Below are 20,680 nucleotides of genomic sequence, written 5' to 3' on the forward strand. Positions count from 1 at the left end.
TATCCATGGAGGCATGGCAGGAGAGAAGCTCCACAGCGACGTGTACTCTGGATACCAGTAAGTATTCAACAGTCATACATACACATGAAGAACTTGGTCTTGCTGTAGTTATTATATTGTGTCCTCTGTTGAAATGTATAATTCTATGTTGGGCATGAGAAGTGTTACGGCTGGTCCTGTTAACTACTGCCTTTGGTTGCTATACTTCCTCTAGGCAGTATGATGTGGGAGAAGGTCCAAGCTAATGGAGATATCCTCCCAGGGGTGGCTACACACTCAGCTGTAGCCCTGCGAAAAAACATCTACATCTTTGGAGGGATGACCTCAGAAGGGGACAGCAACGCAATGTCCAGATTTCAGTGTGGTGAGGCTAACAATATCTACTTTAGAATGTGTAATTAATGTGGTTATAATAGGCAATAATAATAATAATACAAGTAAAGTCATTGATGCATGCATCTTATGGAGATAACATTATTGCTTTAAATAATGTATTTTGTAATACTGATGCACCTTGAGTACTTTGTTAAACTCTTCCCATCCTGTGCAGACAAAAGGCGCTGGACCCTACTGAGGTTTGAAGGGGACCTGACACCCAACAGACTGGACCACTCCATGTGTGTACTTCCCTAGAGAGTGAAGCCTGAGGGCAGCAGTGGAGGGGGCCCAGAGCTCCCCAGCATCAGAGACACTAGAGCTGCCCTTTATGTTTGGAGGGATGGACACTCAGGGGGTCATACACAGTGACTGTGTTGTAACTCCTAACATGACCTAGATACTGATCTGGAAAATGCTGTGTATGTAGAAATATTGAATGGCCAATAATTATTTTGCTTAACATTGTGCTTCATTCAACATGGACTTTAAAAACATTCCCACATTTTTCTAGAGCCACTGAACACACTGATTGGCACGTGTGTTTTTCTGTTGCATTAGAAACATCTGGTGTTTCATGGTCAATTCCACATATGCTTAATGAGCATTGTCATGACGCAAAAGCCCATTTCACTTACTGAAATCTAATTAATTTTGGCCTTTGTGCCGAGGATGTTTTAGTTGCGCAATTTTACATCCAAAAGGTGTTTGGTGCAGTATTTCTCAAATAAAATGCGTGACATGTCAAGTAAACAAAGTCAGGCAGGTCTGTCTCCCTGTCTATTGAATAGAGCGCGTTCCCCCCATGTTAGTGGGCAAATGGACATCTTCAAATCATAACTCAACCTCAATTTACGCACTTATATTCCAAACTCCATTTGACAAGCGTGACAAATTCCTATTTAAACTAGTCAATTTTGACTCTAGAATAACTGACTCATGCCATAGGCAGTTTTCATAGGGATTCATTGCTTTTTAAAGGCAGTCCCTCTAAAACACAGCCAACCCTAGGCATAAGCTGCACATCCAATGACATGATCAGATGTTGGTTCAGTGCTAAGAGTACAGCTTAGTTTATACCCTACGTTCATAACTGCAAGTAGCTATGCACATGTGCAGGTGTGTGACTCAAGATCGCCATGTTGCGTTGCTAGGGTGTAAGTTATAAAAAGTAAGCACCTGCTGGGTGTCCACAAGTGGCAATTCAATAAAGAATCAATCGGGAAATTAACTGATGTTCTGTGGTCAGAGGTGACGGACAGACCTGCTGCACACAGCCAATGTTACTTATGGACAGTTACAAATGTGGTGGCTGCTTATTTGTCCCATTTTACACATGTATAGGTGTGTATAACCACACAAATGCGAATTAGAAATGTGTCTTTTGCATATCCTAACCCACTCACCCTAAGAAGGGTCACAGCCAGGACCTGCCATCATCACGACCCTGGAGCAATTCGAGGTAACTGCCTTGCGCAGGGGCTGTCTTCTCACCTTCGCTCAGGTATTTGAACTAGCGACCTTTTGATTGCTGGCCCAACAACTAGGCTACCTTCTGCAGGATTACAGGTTTGTGGTCATGTGTAAATTGATGCAGATGAAGAGGCAAAGCAAAGACATTTGTATCCAACATTTATTATTTCAGTGTCTTAACAGTAGAAAGGCATTTCTACAACGACCAGATTCAATAAATAACTTGTTAACATTGCTTGGGAACATGTCAGTTAGCGTGTCACCCAGAACCACCCAACCCCTTCCCCTAGAGAACCCCTTTTCAAACTGCCTGAGAAAAGCAGCGAGCCTCGAATCCAGGCTGACTATACCTCCGCCACACAGCGAAGAGAACATCTCACTTCTAAACAATATTTCAGAAGTCTTTCCAGCAGATTCATCATGGTTGTGTTTCCTCTCACCATTTAAGTCCAATGAGTCCAATATGTACATCTGTGCCTCTACCAGAGAGGCGAGGGGCAATAGAACAGAAAGCAGAGAGTTCTCATGTAGGCTGTAGAGACCCTCAAGACAGCCTTACAACTCGTCCTTTTCATCCTGATCTCCCTCTGCCTCTCCCTCGGTAGGGGGACCGCCTGCACTTCCGTAAAGCTTGCTGATGATGGGCTGCGCCACCTCTTCCAGCTCCTTCTTCTTGGCCTGGAAGTCCTCTAACTCAGCATCTTGGTGAGACTCCATCCACTCAATCTTCTCCTCTACTGCTTTCTCTATGGCTTCCTTGTCCTCAGGAGAGAGCTTGCCGCCCAGCTTCTCCTTGTCACCGATCTGATTCTTGTGCGAGTAGGCGTAGCTTTCAAGCTCATTGCGGGCATCGATGCGCTCCTTCAACTTCTTGTACTCATCGGCAAAGCGCTCTGCGTCGTTGATCATCCGCTCAATGTCCTCAGGCGTCAGACGATTCTGGTCGTTGGTGATGGTAATCTTGTGGCCCGTTCCCTTGTCCTCGGCTGTGACGCGCAAGATGCCATTGACGTCAATCTCGAAGGTGACCTCGATCTGGGGCACACCCCGGGGTGCGGGGGGGATGCCAGTCAGGTCGAAGGTTCCCAGCAGGTGGTTGTCTGGTCAGGGGACGCTCACCTGGAAGAAGAAGAGGGAAGTAGAAAATTAGAACCAGAGCCAAAGTAGTGTAAAAATGCCACGCAATCGTAAGTGGATGTAGCTACAATGGGCAGTGATGAATCAAAGGCACTTACCCTCGTAAACTTTGATGGTGTCAGAGGCAGTGGAGAAGATCTGGGACTTCTTGGTTGGTACCGCAGTGTTTCTGGGGATCAGCTTGGTCATGACTCCTCCCACAGTCTCAATACCCAGGGTCAGGGGGCACACATCCAGAAGAGCAATGTCACCTGATGGACAGTAAACCATTAGTTGTGATATAAAATGTAGCTGCTATGATATACATAATTGAACCTGCATCTAGCCTACATTTCCTTATGTAAAAACAAAGAATGAAATGTGAAGATACCTCTGCCTAAACTGAGCATAGTGTATGAAGTGCATGGCGTAGGCACATTGACAAAGACCCACGTTTGTCCTCTCCAGACAGCACTCCAGCCTGCACGGCAGCACCGTAGGCCACAGCCTCGTCAGGGTTGATGCCCCTGGAGGGCTCCTTGCCATTGAAAAACTCCTTTACCAGCTGCTGGACCTTCGGGATACCAGTGGAGCCGCCCACCAGGACAATCTCGTCAATGTCGGTCTTCTTCAGGTCAGAGTCCTCCATCACCTTCTGCACAGGCTTCATGGTGGAACGGAACAGGTCCTGAAAGACAAAATGGCAAATTAATGAAGTTCAATTAAGTGGAACATGAATGTGATCATTTGAGTTGGATATTCCAATGTCAGTGGGCCAGCAGTGTCTTGACTGTTGTACGTGATGTCACTAAGAGGACCAACTCACCATGTTGAGCTCCTCAAACTTAGCACGGGTCAGGGTCTCTGAGAAGTCCTCTCCATCGAAGAAGGACTCGATCTCAATGCGGGCCTGGTGCTGGGCAGACATGCCTCTCTTGGCCTTCTCCACCTCACGACGCAGCTTCTGCACAGCACGGTTATCCTTGCGCACGTCCTTGCCGGTCTTCTTCTTGTACAGCTTGATGAAGTGCTCCATAACACGCTGGTCAAAGTCCTCTCCTCCCAGGTGGGTGTCTCCATTGGTGGCCACCACCTCAAACACACCATTGTCGATGGTCAGGAGAGACACGTCAAAGGTACCGCCGCCCAGGTCGAACACCAGGATGTTCTACTCACCGTCCTTCTTGTCCAGGCCGTAGGCGATAGCCGCTGCGGTTCTGGAATAGAGAGGGGAACAGATGTTAGCATGGTCTTGGCAAATATTGAGTGATTTAAAGAAATATTGGACTAGTCAGTGTAATGTTAATTCAGTTCCTGCATTGTGAAGATGCACTTACGGCTCATTGATGATCCTCGTGATATTTAAGCCAGCGATGAATCCAGCATCCTTGGTGGCCCGACGCTGGGCATCATTGAAGTAGGCGGGTACAGTGACCACAGCATATGTGACCTTCTTTCCCAGGTAAGCCTCAGCAGTTTCCTTCATCTTGGTGAGAACCATGGCAGTGATCTCCTCTGGAGCAAAGGTCTTCAGCCGACCACCACCAATGTCTACCTGAATATGGGGCTTGCTCTTCTTCTCGATAACCTAGTGGATTAAAGTAGCTACTGTTAAGCATCTACTCTAAAAACAAGCTGCACTACTTCAGCATAGTTATATGCTGAATAAGTAGTTATTTGCATAGTTACAGTGTTCAGGCAGGAGTGTGTTTGTTAGGCTCACCTTGAAGGGGAAGTACTTGATGTCATGCTGCACAACGGAATCGGTCCAGGCGCGGCCAATCAGTCTCTTTGCGTCAAAGACTGTGTTCTCTGGGTTGGAGGTGAGCTGGTTCTTGGCTGCGTCACCGATCAGACGCTCCCCCTCAGCGGTGAAGGCCACATACGATGGAGTGATGCGGTTTCCCTGGTCGTTTGCAATGATCTCAACACAGCCATTCTTGAACACACCAACACTGGAAAAGGAAAGGAGTATGGATGAGAAATAAGCATGGAAAGTATCAACCACCTCACTTCAAGAAATGATAGTCATTTAGCCAAATGATTGAGCATATGAGACTAATGATTAATTTGCCATTCATTACTCAATTAATGCTTACCAGGAATAGGTGGTCCCCAAGTCGATTCCAATCACTGTCCCGACGCTTTCCCTCTTGTCGTCATCGGCAAACACGCTGCCGGTGACCAGCAGAACAACACACAGAAGCCTCATCTCTATTCTGTGTGTTAACACAACTCTTTGAAGTTCTGGGAATTAAAAAAGTCAAGACACCATTAATATTACTCAGTACACGGTGTACTGAGTAATATTCATTCTTATATAGCTAACGGAATGAGTCCATTTGGCACTCTGGTGTAGCCACGACCGTGCATGCTGAAGTGTGTCAAATTAGACATCGAAGACTCCCAGGGCAGCACATATGTGGGTGGAACCCAAGAATGCCGGTATTTTTTTTATTTTACCAGTTAAGTTGACTGAGAACACATTCTCACTTACAGCAACGACCTGGGGAATAGTTACAGGGGAGAGTAGCCCAAATGAATGAAAACACAAAAAAAAGCTAAAACAAACTCGATTTACCAAAAAGGTAAAGTTAGTTATTATTCCGGAGCTAGCCAGCTGAAGAGTTCCATCAGCCACTCCTGGGCTACAATCACCTATCCGGACCCGTTTTACTGCCGATGCGGAGCCCCACCGGGCCTTCACAACTGGACAACCGGCGTTATCTGCCCGAGGGAGTTATCCAACTGGCCCCTCCGTCGCGACGTAACCTGATCGCCCATCTGCGGCCCACTAGTCGTTAGCTGTCATATCGGCTACTATCTGAATAGGTCTATCGGACAATTTTCTTGGGCCACTATAACTATTTTGCCAATTGGATTGGTCCCCTCTACCACACGGAACCCCACTAGTCTACAGATGGAAACGCACGAGGTGGCTAAAAACAGACCATCTTCTGCCTGCTTGCTACCCATGGCCTGGCTAGCTGTCTGAATCGCCGTGACCCCAACCAACCTCACTACTCACTGGACCCTTATGATCACTCGGCTAAGCATGCCTCTCCTTAATGTCAATATGCTTTGTCCATTGCTGTTCTGGTTAGTGTTTATTGGCTTATTTCACTGTAGAGCCTCTAGCCCTGCTCATTATACCTTATCCAACCTTTCAGTTCCACCACCCACACATGCTATGACATCTTCTGGTTTCAATGATGTTTCTAGAGACAATATCTCTCGCATCACTCAATGCCTAGGTTTACCTCCACTGTATTCACATTATACCTTGAAGCAATTTTATCGCCCCCAAAAACCTGTTCCTTTTCCTCTGTTCTGGACGTCCTAGACGACCAATTCTCATAGCTTTTAGCCGTAACCTTATCTTACTCCTCCTCTGGCGATGTAAAGGTGAATCCAGGCCCTGCAGTGCCTAGCTCCACTCCTATTCCCCAGGCGCTCTCTTTTGATGACTTCTGTAACCGTAATAGCCTTGGTTTCATGCATGTTAACATTAGAAGCCTTCTCCCTAAGTTTGTTTTGTTCACTGCTTTAGCACACTCTGCCAACCCAGATGTCCTAGCCGTGTCTGAATCCTGGCTTAGGAAGACCACCAAAAACTCTGAAATTTCCATCCCTAACTACAACATTTTCACACAAGGTAGAACGGCCAAAGAGGGCGGTGTTGCAATCTACTGCAGAGATAGTAGGACAGAACTCTGCAGGCTATCCAGGTCTGTACCCAAACAATTTGAACTTTTACTTTTAAAAATCCACCTCTCTAAAAATAAGTCTCACCGTTGCCGCCTGCTATAGACCACCCTCTGCCCCCAGCTGTGCTCTGGACACCATATGTGAACTGATTGCCCCCCATCTATCTTCAGAGCTCATGCTGCTAGGTGACCTAAACTGGGACATGCTTAACACCCCAGCCATCCTACAATCTAAGCTTGATGCCCTCGATCTCACAAATTATCAATGAACCTACCAGGTACCACTCCAAAGCCGTAAACACGGGCACCCTCATAGATATCATCCTAACCAACTTGCCCTCTAAATAGATCTCTGCTGTTTTCAACCAAGATCGCAGCAATCACTGCCTCATTGCCTGCATCCGTAATGGGTCAGCGGTCAAATGCTCCCTGAAACACTTCAGCGAGCAGGCCTTTCTAATTGACCTGGCCCGGGTATCCTGGAAGGATATTGACCTCATCCCATCAGTAGAGGATGCCTAGTTATTTTTTTTAAATGCCTTCCTCACCATCTTAAATAAGCATGCCCCATTCAAGAAATGTAGAACCAGGAACAGATATAGCCCTTGGTTCTCTCCAGACCTGACTGCCCTTAACACAAACACATCCTGTGGCGTTCTGCATTAGCGTCGAACAGCCCCCATGATATGCAACTTATCAGGGAAGTTAGAAACCAAGAAACCAAAATACACAGGCAGTTAGAAAAGCCAAGGATAGCTTTTTCAAGCAGAAACTTGCTTCCTGCAACACAAACTGAAAAAGGTTCTGGGACACTAAAGTCCATGGAGAATAAGAGCACCTCCTCCCAGCTGCCCACTGCAATGAGGATAGGAAACTCTGTCACCTCCGATAAATCCACTATAATTGAGAATTTCAATAAGCATTTTTCAATGGCTGGCTATGCTTTCCACCTGGCTACCCCTACCCCAGTCAACAGCACTGCACCCCCCACAGCAACTCACCCAAGCCTTCACCAATTCTCCTTCTCCCAAATCCAGTCAACTGATGTTCTGAAAGAGCTGCAAAATCTGGACCCCTACAAATCAGCCGGGCTGACAATCTGGACCTTCTCTTTCTAAAATTATCTGCCGAAATTGTTGCAACCCCTATTACTAGCCTGTTCAAACTCTCGTGTCGTCTGAGATTCCCAAAGTTTGGAAAGCAGCTGCGGTCATCCCCCTCTTCAAAGGGGGGGACATTCTTGACCCAAACTGCTACAGACCTATATCTAGCCTACCCTGCCTTTCTAAGGTCTTCGAAAGCCAAGTCAACAAACAGATTACCGACCATTTCGAATCCCACCACACCTTCTCCGCTATGCAATCTGGTTTCAGAGCTGGTCATGGGTGCAACTCAGCCACGCTCAAGGTCCTAAAACGATATCTTAACCTCCATTGATAAGAAACAACACTGTGCAGCCGTATTCATTGACCTGGCCAAGGCTTTTGACTCTGTCAATCACCAGATTCTTATCGGCAGACTCAATAGTCTTGGTTTCTCAAATGATTGCCTCGCCTGGGTCACCAACTACTTCTCTGATAGAGTTCAGTGTTTTAAATCGGAGGGCCTGTTGTCCGGACCTCTGGCAGTCTCTATGGGGGTGCCACAGGGTTCAATTCTTGGGCCGACTCTTCTCTGTATACGTCAATGATGTCGCTCTTGCTGCTGGTGAGTCTCTGATCCACCTCTATTCAGACGACACCATTCTGTATACTTCTGGCCCTTCTTTGGACACTTAACAACCCTCCAGACGAGCTTGAATGCCATACAACTCTCCTTCCGTGGCCTCCAACTGCTCTTAAATGCAAGTAAAACTAAATGCATGCTCTTCAACCGATCGCTGCCTGCACCTGCCCGCCCGTCCAGCATCACTACTCTGGACGGTTCTGACTTAGAATATGTGGACAACTACCTAGGTGTCTGGTTAGACTGTAAACTCTCCTTCCAAACATCTCCAATCCAAAGTTAAATCTAGAATTGGCTTCCTCTTTCACAAACAAAGCATCTTTCACTCATGCTGCCAAACATACCCTCGTAAAACCAACCATCATACCGATCCTCGACTTCGACGATGTCATTTACAAAATAGCCTCCAATACCCTACTCAATAAATTGGATGCAGTCTATCACAGTGCCATCCGTTTTCTCACCAAAGCCCCATATACTACCCACCACTGTGACCTGTACGCTCTCATTGGCTGGCCCTCGCTTCATACTTGTCGCCAAACCCACTGGCTCCAGGTCATCTACAAGACCCTGCTAGGTAAAGTCCCCCCTTATCTCAGCTCGCTGGTCACCATAGCAGCACCCACCTGTAGCACGCGCTCCAGCAGGTATATCTCACTGGTCACCCCCAAAGCCAATTCCTCTTTCGGCCACCTCTCCTTCCAGTTCTCTGCTGCCAATGACTGGAACGAACTACAAAAATCTCTGAAACTGGAAACACTTCTCCCTCACTAGCTTTAAGCACCAGCTGTCAGAGCAGCTCACAGATCACTGCACCTGTACATAGTCCATCTATAAATAGCCCAAACAACCACCTCTTCCCCTACTGTATTTATTTGTTTAGCTCCTTTGCATCCCATTATTTCTACTTTCTTCCACTGCAAATCTACAATTCCAGTGTTTTACTTGCTATATTGTATGTACTTCGCCACCATGGCCTTTTTTGCCTTTACCTCCCTTAGCTCACCTCATTTGCTCACATTGTATATAGACTTATTCTTTCTACTGTATTATTGACTGTTTGTTTTACTCCATGTGTAACTCTGTGTAGTTGTATGTGTCAAACTGCTTTGCTTTATCTTGGCCAAGTCGCAATTGTAAATGAGAACTTGTTCTCAACTTGCCTACCTGGTTAAATAAAAGGTGAAATATATATATATATATATATTTTTTTTAAGTTAAAAGATAACGAGTGGTTAACGTTAGATAGCTGCATGATCAATTTGAGACACGGCGTGCACAGCTAACGTTAGCTGGTTAACCATTTTCAACCATACTAGTTGACGGCAGACAGAAGCATATAGAACAGGTGAAGTACTTTTTTTTAACAGTCCATGTTTAGCTGTAAGGTTAAGTAAAATACCCCCCCTCTCCATTTAATTTCTGGATAACCTGTTTAATAACTAGCTAACGTTAGTTAGCCACCAGGAAAGTGGCCCAAAAACAGGCTCCCGGAATTATTTTTTTTTTAAGTCTTCATTCTTAGCCAAAAAGTTAAATTTACATACCTTTACAAAGAAACTCTATGGCGTCTTATTTACAGATTAAGTTCTTCAAATATGTCCACTTTATGATTGTGAGTCGGTAAAATTACGTTCAATGAAAGGTGCTCTCCGTTTATAAGCTGTCACTTTTTAACCATTGTGGTGGCTTCCCATTGGTCAGACAGCAGTTCGTTGGAAGGCGTTCATTGGCAGCACCAGACATGCTGGCCTCTGCTGAATTGCACACGTTTGGTCAAGTAAACGTCATGATTCTTGCTTTACTGTACAATGCTGATAGGCTACCTGTCAATGTCTCAAACCCCAATTATGTGAATGCCGGTGTCGTACACTGAAATGTAGTTGGTGCATTGAAATGTCTGTCTTTTGGGGGGTATTTTCCAATTTCAGGACCACTGTAATCTAGTGTGTACTACAATACAGTAGGCCCAAGCCTAATAATATATGTGTAGGGGTAGTAGTGAAACTAGTTCCACGTTGTGAATTGTAAAACAGGATGGTAAAGTGGTGGTAATACATGATAATTACCATGTTGTTACAATAGAAGTGGTGACTAACCATTCTGAGCAAAAGCTACATGATCTGACTGTAGCTGTGTAAAAAAGTCAGTGAGTAAGCCATAGAAGGTATAAAGGAGTAAGCCTAAGGCAATCAAAGTTAGTTGTTACATCAGGTAAATTGTACATTAGTTACATCAGCTTAATTGCAAGTGTGTGGACAGGAATTACCACAATAGCAAGGCTTTACTCATAGCCCCTAACCCCTAATATGTTGCAATGGTTTATGCATAACATGACACATACTCTGAAGTAGATGTACGCTCTTGTGAGAATGGTTATATCATTCCTGGAAAGTTGTTGTTATTGTTACATCCGATCACTGTACATTAGTTACACCATGGGAATATTAATGTGTAACCTTTATTTAACTAGGCAAGTCAGTTAAGAACAAATTCTTATTTACAATGACGGCCTACACCGGCCAAACCCGGACGACCTGGGCCAATTGTGTGCCGCCCTATGGGACTTCCAATCACGGCTGGTTGAGATACAGCCTGGATTTGAACCAGGGTGTCTGTTGTGAGGACTCTATCACTGAGATGCAGTGGCTTAGACCGCTGCACCACTCTGGAGCCCCACAATAATTTAAAGATATATCCTAACTCCATATGTTGCAATAGTTTTTGCATGAGAAATAGTCAGAATTATGCCCACCAGTATATTTGCTGTTTTGAAAATAAATATTTTTCTTTGTGGCTGTCTTTCTGCACACCAATGCACACACATTCTATATTAATTATTTTGTGATGTACTTTTGTTTATGATGATCAGACATGGGACTGTAATATGTGTTGTTATTATTGTTATATTGTCACTTCCAACTTCCAACCAACAGCTTCAATGTGTCAAGTAGGCTAGTGCCAGGCCAGCTCAATGAGAGAACAAAAATAGTTACAAACGTATCAGCTCACTAGCCCAAGGCCTGCAGTTGGCGATACTGAGTCGAAGATGAAACGACTCAATATCGCCATCTGCCGGCCTTGGGGCTATCACTTCGTTTAGTTTAATGGCCCATAAAGTACAACATAAAGTGATAACTGACTGAGCCAAACTAATCCACATGTGATTTAAGATGAAACAATGTGCCATGTTTCTGTATCTGTTCTGGAAAGAAGATGATCATATCTGATAAAAATGTAATCCCTGAGGTGTATATGAACGTAACTAGAGGTGGGTCGGCTCCACTGAAGTATTATCAGAACTGTGGGCTGCTGTTATGATTTGCCTTCCTGTTTTACCCTGAATGCCTTGTGGCATTAACCAATCAGATGACTGTTTGCACAGAAGCGCGGGAGCTGGAGAAGGAAGTTGCTAGCTCAGCTCAGTCAATTGTTATTTGCATCCAAGTTTGGTCGCCAACGATTTTAGTTTGTTTTGTCAATATGTTCTGCTACACCCTGTGTAAACAACCGTTACAATCTGATTAACATTAGCTATCTTCTGTTGTGTTGCAACGAACCAGATGACGACTAGCTAACGTTATCAACATAAGACAGCTAGCTAAATTAGCTAGCTTGCTAGGCTAGTTTGTGTGCTTTTGATAACGGTAGACCGGTATCATATACTTTTTTTTATTAGCATCTTACGTTTATCCAGGAGCGTCTTTGTATGTCAGATGAGGAGGGGTCTTTGGTCAAGTGATGATGTCCACGTATGATGATTCTGCGAGTGTTCCATCACTGGGAAAAGCAGACGACTTGCATCAACAAGGTTTTCCGTCTTGCAATCAGCCTGCAATAAAGACAAGTGAAAGTGTCATAGCTATGTTTTAGCCTATTTCTGATGTTATTGTTAGTAACTAGATTAACACACAGTAGTGTATATCGCCTACTTTTTAACTGTTGAGTCAATACTTTTTGTTTTGGTAATTTGAGAAGTATGGTAGTGTCATCCTGGAGGTAGCATACATCAAACCATAATCATTATGCATGTTTTCACCTGTAACAACTTTGTATTTCAGTCCTTGCCTCATTCCCACTGTGTCAGCTGACAGAAGAAGACCTGACCCAGCATCCTCTATTCTGCAAGCTCCTGGCAACGCTGTCACAGCATGTGGACCGCACTGGCCTTACTGTCACACTGAAGAAAGAGCTGGAGAAGGTACTACACAGACACACACACGACTTATCATCAATAAATGATCCAAACCTTAGTATATCAAGACATATTGTAAGAATTAAACAAGTGGCCTCCCGAGTGGTGCAGTGGTCTAAGACACTGCATCGCAGTGCTAGCTGTGCCACTAGAGATTCTGGGTTCGAATCCTGGCTCTGTCGCAGCCGGCCATGACCGGGAGACTCATGGGGCGGGGCACAATTGGCCCAGCATCGTCCGAGTTAGGCCGGCCGGAATGTCCTTGTCCCATCGCGCACTAGCGACTCCTGTGGCGGGCCGGGCGCAGTGCACGCTGACACGTTGCCAGGTCCACAGTATTTCCTCCGACACATTGGTGCGGCTGGCTTCCGGGTTAGGTGGGCATTGTGTCAAGAAGCAGTGCGGCTTTGTTGGGTTGTGTTTCGGAGGACGCACGGCTCTCGACCTTCGCCTCTCCCGATTCCGTACGAGAGTTGCAGCGATGAGACAAGACTGTAACTACCAATTGGATACCAAGAAATTGGAGAGAAAAAGGGGTAAAAGTAATGAGAGAATAATATTTAAACAAGTGCTTGGCTCAGGCTCACATTTACGTTTTAGTCATTTAGCAGACGCTCGCTCTGGATAAGATGCACTGTATGAGCATTTTTTTAAATGCTCATACATTTAAAAAATTATTTTTATTTTTTATTTTTTGCTGGTACATCCAAGAGCATTAAATTCTCCATCTCATAATAATACAATTACATTTCTATTACTGTGAGAAATTAGACTTGTGTTATTACACTGTACTGGAGTGTTGTCATTTGAGCTGCCATAGAGTCATTTAAGACCATGTTTTGGACTTGGGACTACTCTGTGAGGGTGCGTGTTGTGGGAATGGCTTTAAATGGCTGAGATTGTTGTTTAAATCCAGGCTGAGAGGGACCTGCAGACACAGAGGCTTAGCTGGCTGTGCTCGGAGAGCATGTACAGGCTACTGCAGGAGATGATCCAGGAGCACTGTGTCAGAAAGCATCACTCCACTGTGGCCCCAGAGGACGACACGGTATAATACAGAACAATACTCTTTGCTCAATTGACTCAGCTATACAGAACTCTAGCCTGCTCTATTGTTGTTGCATGTCTAGCAGAGCAGCACACAGTACACTTACTGTAGTAGTATGATCCCTTTAGCTTACACCCATTAATGCAAAATGATATACAGTGCATCCGGAAAGTATTCAGACCCCTTGACTTTTTCCACATTTTGCTATGTTACAACCTTATACTAAAATTTATTAAATTGTTGTTTTTTTCATCAATCTACACACAATACCCCATAATGTCAAAGCGAAAACAGGTTTAGGAAAGAAGAAAAAAAACGGAAATAACACATTTACATAAGTATTCAGACCCTTGACTCGAGTCTTCTTGGGTATGACGCTACAAGTTTGGCCACCTGTATTTGAGGAGTTTCTCTGCAGATCCTCTTTAGCTCTGTCAGGTTTGATGGGGAGCTTTGCTGCACAGCTATTTTCAGGTTTCTCCAGAGATGTTCAATTGGGTTCAAGTCCGGGCTCTGGCTGGACCACTCAATGACATTGAGACTTGTCCCAAAGCCACTCCTGCGTTGTCTTGGCTGTGTGCTTAGGGTCGTTGTCCTGTTGGAAGGTGAACCTTTGCCCCAGTCTGAGGTTCTGAGCGCTCTGAAGCAGGTTTTCATCAAGGACCTCTCTGTACTTTGCTGTGTCGAGGCACAGCTCTGGGAAAGGGTAACCAAAACATTTCTGCAGCATTGAAGGCCCCCAAGAACACATTGGCCTCCATCATGCCTGAATACTTATGTAAATGGATATTTCAGTTTATTGTAAATACATTTGCAAAAATGTCTAAACCTGTTTTTGCTGTGTCAATATTGGGTATTGTGTGTAGATTGATGGGGGGGACGGACAATTTAATCCAGTTTAGAGTAAGGCTGCAATGTAACTATGTCGAAAAGTCAAGGGGTCTGAATACTTTCCAAATGCACTGTAACTAAGATGTTCATTATTGAAGTAGTTTAACCACCCAGTGTGACTTTGATTTGAAATTGATCATTCAAAGTACTGTATAATCCTAGGATAAATAGACTTTGATTTGAAATTGATCATTCAAAGTACTGTATAATCTTAGAATAAACCTAATTCTGGTTTCCCCCTGGTAGTTCTATGAGACTGTGAAGCAGTGTCTGGTGGTGGCCCAGTGTGTCAGGCAGCTGGACCCGAGTGCCACCGCCAGCCAGGACCAGCCCCCTGTTTTAGGGCTGAGTGCCCAACAGGTGCTCGAGCTGATGCCACAAGAGCAGGTAGGTACTCTTTGTCCGTGAGCCTGATACTTCAACTTTATTAATAATAATTGAGTACGTTTCTATAGCGCTTTCATAGAATCTAAAAGCGATTCAAGAGAAGAAGAAAAACAAGAAATATATCATGAAAGGTCAACCAATAGAGGCCAAGTCTTTGAAAGCTGGATCCTCCGAAGATGGAGAGGGACAGTTAATGGTTCGAGCCGAGACAGCTAGTCAGGGGATGGTAGATGTACCGGCAAGCGCATTGTTTTTTTTGTTTTCTTTCAAGGTATTATTTAATAATTCCCATCCACCTGCAACAAGTAATCTCAGATATGCGAGTGCTTTTCATATTTAGGTACACCATCACACACACACACTGCTTCTCTACAGCTCTGGTAACTGCTCTCACTCCCACACAAACTAAACATGTTTTATAAACTATTTTCTTGGAATGATTCATGTTTCTCTAAACAGGATGTGTGGAAAATGAAACAGCGACTGCCTAGAGAACTAGAAAAGCATCTGAAGAAGAAATGTTTCAGCGTCCTCTGCTACTATCAGCCTGAATGGGGTAAAGAGACAGCAGATTTTTACCAAAACGGAGACATGTAGCCTATATTTTCCCCTGACTGGCAATGTACAAACAATACTTTAAAAAATGTAAACAGTATAATTATATAGAGACTCAAATTACCAATGTGAGAAATACTGTACTTGATTAATGTGTCAATGGAACCAACCAAAATCATAAAATTATTTAATACAAAATACATTTCCCTAAAATCAAGGTTTCATAATTATTGCACTCATTTTGTACTTAGTGCAACCACCTCTGACAAGGATAACAGGATGAGGTCTTTTCCTGTCATGTTAAGGTTAAGGAACATATTTGGAGGGATTTTGGACCATTCCTCTATGCAGATCCTTTCAAGATCCTTCACATTCTTGGGTTTGCGCTTATCAACTGCCCTCTTCAACTCAGCCCACAGGTTTTCGATTGGATTGAGGTCCGGTGACTGGATGGCCATGGCAGAACATTGATTTTGTCACAGAACCATTTCTGTGTGGATCTTGAGGTATGTTTTAGGTCATTGTCTTGTTGGAAAGTCCACCTACGGCCAAGTCCCAGCCTTCTGGCAGAGGCAACCAGATTGTCAGCCAAAATTGCATGATACTTGGTGGAATTCATTACGCCATCAATCTTAACCACTGCCCGTGGACCTCTGGAATTAAAACAGCCGCAAAACATCACTGACCCACCACCATATTTCACTGTGGGTATGAGGTGCCTCCTTGTATGCATCTCTGTTTCGACGCCAAACATGCCGATGCTGTATCTGACCAAAACGTTCAATTTTGGTCTCATCTGACCAGAGCACCTTCTTCCAGTCATAATTTAAGTGACGTTTGGCAAACTCCAAGTGCTTGCGTCTGTGTCTTGGGGTCAGAAAGGGTTTTCTTCTGGCAACCCTTCCAAAAAGCCTGTGGTTGTGAAGGTGGCGTCTAATGGTGCTTTTTGAAACCTGGTGACCCCAAGACGCCACCAAGGCCTGCAATTCTTTCACAGTGATTCTTGGGGATTTTGTTGCTTTTCTCACCATCCGCCCTATCCCTGGGTGGCAAAATGCATTTGCGTCCTCTACCTGTGAGGTTTAACTGTTCCATATCTTTAGAATTTTTTCATAATTGCTCTGACAGTGCTCAGTGGTATATTCAATCGTTTGTCGATCTTCTTGTAGCCATTACCAGATTTATAAAGGTCTATGACCATCTGTCTCTTTTAAACTGCCAGTTCTTTTGTTTTCTTCATGGTGTTGGATGACAAAGGGAAATTGCATGCATGTTACCGAATTTTTATACCCTAGTGAAACGGGAAGTGATGTAATGCCTCAATATAGTTCCTTAAGACTTAGATAAACATAAATAAGTGGAATTTAATTCCTGGTTTAATTTTGGTAGATGTTATTTACAATAATCTTTAAGGGTGCCATTAATTGTGAAACCATGATTTGGAAGACATTGATTTTTTAATTAAATCAATAAATGATTTTGGTGGGTTCCATTGAAACTTTAATAAAGTATTTCTCACATGTTGGTATTTTGAGTTTCTCTATAATTATATTGTTTATTTTTTAAATATTGTTTGTGCATTGCCAGTCAGGGGTGCCAGTAATTTTGGAGCCCACTGTATATATAGGATCTTACTTCTGACTGTGTGTGAGTGTCTTACTATGTAATGGACACTGACAGGCATTAGCAAATGTGGCAGTATTTATTTAGCTTTATGGCATAATGTGGCAGTTTTTGGCTTTATGGCATAGCAGCTCACCTGTGTGAATTGTGAAACATAACACTCCTCTTCTTTCTTGGACAGAGGATGAGAGTGAAGGGCTGAAGAACATGAAGCTGTCTCGCTTGTCTGGCCTCCTGGAGAGAGAAAAGAAAAAAGCAGAGAGTCTGAAGGAGAAGAGCCGTGAGAGTGCCTCCCTGCTGCAAAGGCAGACTCACTGCTACCTCTCTGTAAGACGCTCACCACATGGTTATATGTATTAGTCTCGCATGTTGTGATCTTCACTCACGATCGATGTGTTCTCTCTCCAGGAGCTGTTAGGGTGCATCCAGATTCTCCAGTCCCTGATCCTGGACCACAGGCTGAAAGCCCAGAAAGAGCTGGACAGGAAAAAGATTGATTACTTTGAAGCCAAATGTGAGATCATCATGCAGAAGATCAGGTGCGATAGTCCGCCGTGTTCATGCCTACTGTACACTGGGATCCTTCAAATGCAATTCACCGTGTTAGGAATTCATTTTTCATGCATGTCAATCAGTAATGTTCAGTCTTCATATATATTTTACATTTCCTTAACTATCTGTCTTCACAACAGAGCTGAGATGTTGGAAATTCAGCTAGATACCTACACAGCAGACACAATATCTGCCCATAAAAAAATAAGGTGAGTCAAATGCTTCCACTGCCCAGCAACTCAATACGTCATTATCATATCAACCACTCTTGGGGATCTCAACACCAGAGGGGTATACTACAAAGCAGGATCAAGGAGTTAGCTTCTGTCTTTTTTAGCATGGCCACATATACTGAACAAAAATATAAACGCAACATGTAAAGTGCTGGTCCCATGTTTAATGAGTTGAAATAAAAGATCCCAGAAATGTTCCATACTCACAAAAAGCTTGTTAGCCTGTTAGTGAGCATTTCTCCTTTGCCAAGATAATCCATCCACCTAACAAGTGTGGCATAGCAAGAAGCTGATTAAACAGCATGATCATTACCCAGGTGCACCAGCCCACTCTAAAATGTGCAGTTTTGTCACACAACACAATGCCACAGATCAAATCAAATTTACTAGTCACATACACGTGTTCAGCATATGTTATTGCGGGTGTAGCGAAATGCTTGTGTCTCAAGTTGACAGAGTGTGCAATTGGCATACTGAATGCAGGAATGTCCACCAAAGCTGTTGCCAGAGAATTGAATGTTCATTTCTCTACCATAAGCTGCCTCCAATGTAGTTTTAGATAATTTGGCAGTATGTCCAACCAGCTTAACAACCGCAGACAACATGTAACCACGCCAGCCCAGGACCTCCACATCCGGCTTCTTCACCTGCGGGATCGTCTGAGACCAGCCACCCAGACAGCTGATGAAACTGGGTTTGTATAACCAAGAATTTCTGCACGAACTGTCAGAAACGTCTCAGGGAAGCTCATCTGCATGCTCGTCGTCCTCACCAGGATCTTGACCTGACTTCAGTTTGGCGTCGTAACCGACTTCAGTGGACAAACGCTCACCTTTGATGGCCACTGGCATGCAAGTGTGCTCTTCACGGATGAATCCTGATTTCAACTGTACTGGGCAGATGGCAGCCAGCGTGTATGGTGTTGTGTGGGTGAGTTAATTTTGTGAACAGAGTGCCCCATGGTGGCGTGGGGTTATGTTATGGGCATGCATTAGCTACGGACAATGAACGCAATTGCATTTGATCTACTACGGCAATTTTAATGCACAGCGATACCGTGACGAGATCCTGAGGCCCTTGTCATGCCATTCATCTGCTGCCATCACCACATGTTTCAGCATGATAATGAACGGCCCCATGTCGCAAGGATCTGTAAACAGTTCCTGGAACCTGAAAATGTCCCAGTTCTTTCATGGCCATTCATGATTTTTGGGATGCTTTGGATGGATGTGTACGACAGTATGTTCGAGTTCCTGCCAATATCCAGAAACTTCACACAACCATCGAAGAGGAGTGAGACAACAGGCCACAATCAACAGCCTGATCAACTCCACGCGAAGGAGATGTTGTGTTGCATGAGGCAAGTGGTGGTCATATCAGATACTGACTGGTTTTCTGATCCACGCCCACACTTTTTAAAAAACTATCTGTGACCAACAGATGCATATCTGTATTCTCAGTCATGTGAAATCCATAGATTGGAGCCTAATGAATTTATTTCAATTGACTGATTTCGTTGTATGAACTGTAACTCAGTAAAATCTTGAAATTGTTGCATTTTATATTTTTGTTCATTGTTGTTACACCTGCCTCTCATTCAGTCCTTGTTCTTGTGTGTCTTCATTGCAGGGAGAAACTGGAAACGGAGCTGAATGCCTCCCAGTTAGAGAAGCAGTCTGTGGAGTGCAAACTGTCATCCTTTGAGATATTTGGCAAGGAATTTGAGGTTCTAGCTGAGGAATATTCCAGACTACGTCAGGAGATTGACACCAAGAGTTGGGCTCTGAAGGAATTCTCTCAGCACACGGACTAACTCGGAATTGACATCAGACAGTTCTGTTTCAGAAAAACACAGTTAAGAGTCTTGTCCGGAAGTTTTCAAGAGAATTCTCTTCACACTTTTTTGTTGACTAGCTATCTCCATAGTGTAAAATTATGGTTTTGTTTGTTTTTTGTTATAAAATGTATGATTACCTGGTGTTGTCTTGATTGTTGTTCATTTTAATAATCCCACTCTGATATAACATAACAGTAAATTCAGAATCCTACATTTTCATGTAATTGTTGGCATTTCCTGCCTAAGTTTGCCCACTTTGCTAATGAAGTAATCATTAAAATAATTGGCAACATCAATGATTTTGTGATGAATAAACCATTTGATTTGATGAAATATGGAGTTGAATTTGTCTTTCTGCCCATAATTTTATTTAAAGTACTCGAAAATGTTGATCTTGGCTTCATGATACAGTTTCTTCTACTTTTTGTTGAGTTTGGTCACATAATTTCTCAATTTGCAGTAAGTCAGCCAATCAGATGTGTAGACAGACTTATTAGCCACTCCTTTTGCCCCATCTTTCAACCATACAATTTTTCAATTGCTCATCAATCCATGGAACCTTAACAGTTCTTACAGGTGCATGTTTATCTATAATTGGAAGAAGCAATTTAATAAATTCATCAACTGCAGCATCTGGATGTGTGTTATTAATCACATCAGACCAACATATTTTTAACATAATCCACATGAGTCACATCAAAAATATTTTGTATGATCTCTTATACAATATTTTAGGCCCAGCTTTTGGAGCTTTGGCAATCCTAAATTTAGCCACTATTTTGTGTTCACTGCATCCAATGCTTACGGATACAGCTTTAGAACAATGTTCTACAGTATTAGCAAAAATGTGATCGATACATGTGGATGATCTTGTTCCTGTAGTGTTTGTAAACACCCTGGTAGATCGTTTTATAACCTGAACCAGATTACAGGCACTAGTTACAGTGAGAAGCTTCTCTTGAT

At 43.7% G+C, this 20,680-nt stretch overlaps 1 protein-coding gene, 1 long non-coding RNA gene and 1 pseudogene across 2 annotated transcripts; 2 read left to right on the forward strand and 1 right to left on the reverse strand.

The window, feature by feature from the left end:
• Positions 1-220: 220 nt before the first annotated feature.
• On the forward strand, positions 221-1,129 carry LOC115160223 (uncharacterized). Its single transcript, XR_003869041.1, has 2 exons — positions 221-364; positions 551-1,129. It is a non-coding gene; the product is annotated as an uncharacterized LOC115160223 (long non-coding RNA).
• An 861-nt stretch (positions 1,130-1,990) lies between these two features.
• Positions 1,991-10,106, reverse strand: LOC115159548 (endoplasmic reticulum chaperone BiP-like; annotated as a pseudogene).
• A 1,665-nt stretch (positions 10,107-11,771) lies between these two features.
• Positions 11,772-20,346, forward strand: haus4 (HAUS augmin-like complex, subunit 4). The gene is made up of 9 exons (XM_029709381.1): positions 11,772-12,207; positions 12,458-12,597; positions 13,508-13,639; positions 14,777-14,917; positions 15,377-15,473; positions 17,277-17,422; positions 17,504-17,634; positions 17,788-17,856; positions 19,510-20,346. Exons 1-9 carry the CDS (start codon positions 12,138-12,140, stop codon positions 19,691-19,693), a joined length of 1,110 nt encoding a protein of 369 aa, XP_029565241.1. The 5' UTR covers positions 11,772-12,137; the 3' UTR covers positions 19,694-20,346.
• Positions 20,347-20,680: the final 334 nt, after the last annotated feature.

This window comes from Salmo trutta, chromosome 23, assembly GCF_901001165.1.
Source record: "Salmo trutta chromosome 23, fSalTru1.1, whole genome shotgun sequence".
NCBI classification, from domain to species: Eukaryota; Metazoa; Chordata; class Actinopteri; order Salmoniformes; family Salmonidae; genus Salmo; species Salmo trutta.

Coding starts and splice junctions, on each gene's coding strand:
- haus4 (XM_029709381.1), top strand. CDS start 12,138: ATGATGTCCACGTATGATGATTCTGCGAGTGTTCCATCACTGGGAAAA. Junction 12,208..12,457: donor AGACGACTTGCATCAACAAG/GTTTTCCGTCTT, acceptor TTTGTATTTCAG/TCCTTGCCTCATTCCCACTG. Junction 17,423..17,503: donor AGACTCACTGCTACCTCTCT/GTAAGACGCTCA, acceptor TTCTCTCTCCAG/GAGCTGTTAGGGTGCATCCA.